The sequence below is a fragment of the Lactuca sativa genome, chromosome 5 (assembly GCF_002870075.4).
Source record: "Lactuca sativa cultivar Salinas chromosome 5, Lsat_Salinas_v11, whole genome shotgun sequence".
NCBI classification, from domain to species: Eukaryota; Viridiplantae; Streptophyta; class Magnoliopsida; order Asterales; family Asteraceae; genus Lactuca; species Lactuca sativa.
Genome location: NC_056627.2, coordinates 342,820,986 through 342,826,808, shown reverse-complemented (window position 1 = coordinate 342,826,808; position 5,823 = coordinate 342,820,986). Strand labels below are relative to the sequence as shown.

The 5,823-nt window shown below is 35.6% G+C and overlaps 1 protein-coding gene across 1 annotated transcript; it reads right to left on the bottom strand.

The window, feature by feature from the left end:
- Positions 1 to 3,300: 3,300 nt before the first annotated feature.
- LOC111916516 (CAX-interacting protein 4) lies at positions 3,301 to 5,186 on the bottom strand. The gene is made up of 2 exons (XM_052763702.1): positions 5,048 to 5,186; positions 3,301 to 4,493 (listed from the first exon to the last, which is right to left on the bottom strand). The coding sequence occupies exon 2, from the start codon at positions 4,470 to 4,472 to the stop codon at positions 3,480 to 3,482; it is 993 nt and encodes a 330-aa protein (XP_052619662.1). The 5' UTR covers positions 4,473 to 4,493; positions 5,048 to 5,186; the 3' UTR covers positions 3,301 to 3,479.
- Between the last annotated feature and the right edge of the window lie 637 nt (positions 5,187 to 5,823).

Genomic DNA, 5,823 nt, shown 5'->3' with positions numbered 1-5,823 from the left:
CAAGGATACTCAACAGAAGTGCTTCCGGTTCATCATCGCGATTTTGAGTTTGAGTCAAGTTTACTTCATCTTTTCTTTCCTTTGGAGCTTTGCATTCTGATGCATAGTGACCATATTCTTCACAATTGTAACATTTTATATGACTTTTATCCCTTCCTTTTTGACGATTATTGTGTGAGTCATGAAACTTTGTAAAGCTTCCACGACCACCTCTGCCCCGTGTACTTCCTCTACCTCGTCCACCACTTCGACCACTTCTGTCATGATGTGATGTTCCGCGTCCCTTACCACTCAAGAAGGAACCCCCCTTTGAAGCCTTTTGATTGTTTTGACCTTCTGATCTGGTGAACAACAAACTTCCTTCCCCGGTTGTATTATTGCTTCGAAGTTTCAGCCGATCCTCATAGGCCTTGAGCCTTCCTACAGCTTCCTCGAATGGCATCTCATCCACATCTGAATATTGTTCAATGGATGCTACCAGTTGCAGGTAGTTATCTGGGACGGAGTCAAGTAGTTTTCTTACGAGCACACTATCTTCAAGGGTTGTGCCAAGACTGCTGTGCTTCGAGATCATTGCACCTAGCTTTCCTGCGAACTCATCTATAGACTCCCCGTCTTTCATCCGTAAGGCCTCGAACTCACTCTTGAGAGTGTGCAATCTTGCTTTCTGAACTCTATCAGCCCCGAGAAACCTTGTTTTTAAAGAATCCCACACTTCCTTTGCTGTCTTCTTCTTTGCCACCTGTAACAAGATGTCTTCCGGTATTGCTTGGAAAAGATAAGCCCGAGCCGACTTGTTCTTCTTCTCATCCACAGCTTCTCCCTCTGCTGGTTCAATGGATTCCCATACTCCCTGGGCATCCATTATAGCTTCCATTTTGATTGCCCACGTGGTGTAGTTCGTGGGAGTCAACATTGGACAGTGAAATGGCACTCCACCATTCTCTCTTGTAACAAGTTGGCTAGATGACGACATGGATTCGTAACGGATATATTTGGGCATGAACCGAGAGCTCTGATACCAAGTGTTGGTGATCAGGCTAGAAATGACCACAATAAAAACTGCACAGGTGTGAAACAGGGGCAAGAATGCACACATAAAACTTTTCCCTGAATTCTTCTTTTTTTGACACACCAAACATACTACAAACTGTTTGCAATTTATAGACTCTAACACATTAAAATCTGAATTAAAAATGCTTTTAAAACTACCAAACTATAACTGAAAACTTTAACTACTAGGTTAACCACAATGTGGTAACCGATTATTCTCTTTATTGCATTAAACTCAAATTCAAATCAGAATTAACTCCAATATAACCCTGTGACGTATGACAATGTCAGACTCGGGATATAGGTCACTCAAAATAGCACCTATATACAACCTCCTGGAGTAGGATTGCCATAATGCGAAGAGTTATAGGATATGTATAGAAAATGGAAGTTTGGCCTAGCCATTTTTGCAACAATGATTATACCGTGCTCAATTGGATGACATTGCACTAACACGCTCATCGTACCAAAATAAGGCATAGCAATGCTGACACACACAGGTACTGTCACCATTGTCTATGTATAAAGAATCAGTAAGGATGGTTGCTAGATGATGCAATATGTTCATCGGGTGTATAACGTCTCTTTCATGATGAAGGCATAGATAAGATAGTTATGAAAAGAAAGTGTGTGCTGTACTGAAATTAGATTAAGGAACTAATACATGATAAAGTAAATAATAAACAGTTAAATAATGGAAAATACAAAAAGTAAACCTTTAAGCCAATCGTTAACTACACTATACAAAAAATAAATAGAGTACATGAAAAATAAAATAGCAAAACCAAAAAAATAAGAAGCATAGTATGGGTGTTTACATTAAGAAAGTAAAAAAAAAAAATGGTATGCCAATTTCTTAGTTCCTTGAGTGTATCATGCAGTTGGGTAAACAATTTTTTATCAGCTTTTTCCATATAAGTTTTATAAACAAAAACTATTATATGGAGCACACACCTTCAAAGGCTATCTTTTTCAGACGTAAAAAATGTTTAATTTTTTTTTGGACCAAACACAAAAAAGAAATTAAATAGCTTCCTACTTTTTGTTCCTATTATCCTTCTACTTATTTTAGATGGTGACAAGTATCACTAAATTTAATTTAAATTTGATTGAGATTTTAAATTTATACATTTGTCATCATCTTAAATAGGTAGGAATAAAAATAGGAACGAAATATAGGAGAATATTTAATTTCTCAACACAAAATCATCGAATAAGGGGTTATGGACAACAATCTATGTATTAATTTTGATAATAGGAGGATGACAACAGTCAACTTTTTTATTCTTTTAGAATTGATCCAAAAAGGGATTTTTTTTTTTTTGTCAGTGATAAATACGGTATGAACCAAAGAAAAAAAAGCGATAAGCCAATATTCCAAATGAGAAGGCATACAGATGTAGTAAAATCAATCAGAACAAACATCAGAATAGGAGGACACGGACAACAATCTTTGTATTAATTTTCATAATAAAAGGATGACAGACAACAATCTTTGTATTAATTTTCATAATAAAAAGATGACAGACAACAGTCAACCTTTTTAATCTTTTTAGAATCGAACCAAAAAAGAGATTTTTTTTGTCAGTGATAAATAGGGTATGAACGAAAGAAGAAAGTAATAAGTCAACAATCCAAATGGTAAAACATACATATGCAGTAAAATCGAGGAAAGGTAAACGGATTGGTGAAGTTGGACAGCTTCGAAAATAGGGCATAAAGAAAGACGGGATAAGTAAAATTATGGAACAGAACCATAAAAGAAAGGATGTCACCTCGCGAAATAGTTGGAATGGTAGAAGAAAAGCGCAGGTAGAAAGCCTTGATGATTGAAAAAAAAAAGGAAAATTTTTTTACTTGTGGAGAAGAAAAAGAAATAAGAATTCAAAAATATTTCATATAAGGTCGGCTGTATTAGTATTAGAAGAAAAGGACTGGAAATGAAAAATAGGAAAAGTAAAATGGAGAGAAAAGAAAAAAGAAGCCAACCCACCGACATTTATACTTAGAATACATATATAATTAGGGATCTTGAAGTTCATAATGATTAGTGCGATTTGGTGAATTCAAGGTTTTGATTACATGGGTAAAGGTTCAAGTTTATTTCATATCAAAGACTCGTAATGCAAGTAGGAACTTGGGGTTTTAAACTATCAACAACATTTAGATTGAGGATCAAATTTATGGGATCATAGGATTAGATACGAAGGATATGTTAAACACTCTTTCGCCACAGAAAATAGGGTATACAACAAGCACACAATTTCAATTTCTGAAAAAACAAGAGGGTTTACATGTCATAATCATCGACTAATCATCATCAAACACATCAAATCAACACTACTAGCTTCAAACAAGATAACAAGTGATACCTTTTTCAAACAAGAAGAGGCTCCATTTGATGATAAAAAAAAAAAAAAAACAAATCACTTTCTACTCCTCCTCTTCTCTGACCTTTTCTTGTCCCTCCCAACTCTTGAATCCTCCTCAAAGCTGCTACCATCTGAATCAGAAGACAAAGCTGCCCTCTTACTCTTACTTTTACTCTTCTTCTTGCTCTTCCTCTTATGTCTCCTACTCGACTCTTCTTCAGAACTATCTGAATCATCATCTGAATGTCTATGGCTTCTCCTTCTCCTCTTCTCTCTCCTGCTCTTCCTCTTTTCAGATCGACGTTCTCTATCATCATCATCATCATCTTCATCTTCATCTGACAACTCATCCTTTCTCCTTCTCTTTTCTTTCTTCCTCTTCTTTCCACTCACATCATCATCACTGTCACTTTTACTCCTCTTAACACTCTTCTTCTTTGACCTACCTCTCTTTCTCCTCTCCTTTGAATCCGACTCATCTTCATCAGAATCATCATCATCATCTTTCTTCTTTCTTGATTTACTAATCCCAACCCTTTTCCCGTATTTCAAAGCAATAGCTTTCTCAATCTCTGAATCATAATCAGAATCCGAACTCTCACTCTCCTCTTCATCACTTTCATCATCACTATCATTCTCAGTTCTCTTTCCATTCCCTTTCAACTTCTCTAAACCTGACATAACAGCAGCCTGAATGGCTTCAGGATCTTTATCTTTGTCTTCTTTGATGCTCAAGAAGTTTCTACATTGAAATGTGAGGTGTCCAACACGACCACATTTTTTGCAGGACCCACGTGCCTCGTCAGCATTGGACCCTGTGATCCGGGCAAGTGCAAGTAAACCCTGGAAGGAAGCATAAGCATTTTCGCCTTCAGGCTCTGCATTAGAGGATTGAGGTTGTGCAGCAGATTTCTTGTTGTCTTCTTTATTAGGGGCATAAGGGTCATATCCAATTGCACTCTGCCATATACCGTGGGTTTGTAGGGCAGCACTGCTGTGCACCCGGTTGTTGGCTGGCATACGAACCCTACCTGCTGTGGCTGGCATCTTGACAACTCAAACAGATATCTGTCAATTAAGACGAATACAACATATAATCAGATTTTGATAGCAAGATCATGTCTCACCTGTGTAACGACTAAAGATTTGAGAATTCTAAAGAGCGTATAGATTCTTAGAAGTATATAAGAAATCTCGATATCAAATTTTATAAAAAGCTTTCTGAAAAAAACTAGAGAACAGAGTGTATTGTAAGTTACTAAGTCGTAATCGTAAGGAGGGATTAACGTGTGGGTAGGATGGTGAAGTGAGGGGCTAAGGGTCGATGACCGGAGGTGGTCTTCAAAATTAGGGTTCAGCGTTCAAAGCAGAATAACAACTTAACCCTAGTGTTTCGATAATCGGACTTTCAAATCGTATTGAATTAAAAAGAAAACAGGATTTAGAAAGAAAACACTGGCAATCAAGCAGTTATCAATCATATGGAAACGTAATTGGGGATCCAGATACGATAGATACAACGTAACCTAACACTATCAATAATTACATCATAGCAACACATAATCACCAATTAATCGTAAACAGCCTTGAATTTCAATAAAAGATGAACAAATTATGATTACCTCTTAGATTTGTCGAAGATCGGGGATGGAAAATCTTCAGAGGGATTGGGGAGAGGAAAGATGATTCAAGAAAGTTTCCGTCTTTTCGAGTTTCGTCTAATTTGTGGCAGAAAACAAAATTTATAGAAATGGGCTTTTATCGTAATGGGCTATTAACCCATTTACGTTTCCTTTTTCCTATTATAAATTTTAAATTTATAAAATAATATAACTTGGGCTTAAATAATCACGTTAGAATATATTCACGTTTTTTCTCTGACTTTGAAAAGAAAATACCATCCAATAAACAGTTTAGGTCACAGATTTTAATCTGTAAATGTTAATATGACATAAAACATTTCAACTCGAAAATACTTGTTTTATACATACAATGATTTTTTTAGGCAGAGTGGACATGCCCAAAATCGAACCGTATTAAAATGAAAAAAAAAAAAAACAAAATCCGTTTTATAATATGGAACTATTTAGCTGAAGGTCAAATTCTCATTCATTTTTTTTCCTTCCATTTGCTTCACTCCTACTATTTTAATACGTTTAGTGACATAATACATTTACAAGGTCTAAACCCCATAACCCAATACGAATAAACAAGATGACATGACATGAAAAAAAATCAAACATGTAAGATTAAGATCAACATTTTTCAATCCATTTAATGTTTAAACCTGACATGACACGTCATATTTTTCAGATATTTTGTGTGTTAAAAATAGTATTTCAACCAAAAGCCTATCAATGAGAATAGAAAGAGATTAAGACTATTATTTTAAATTTTT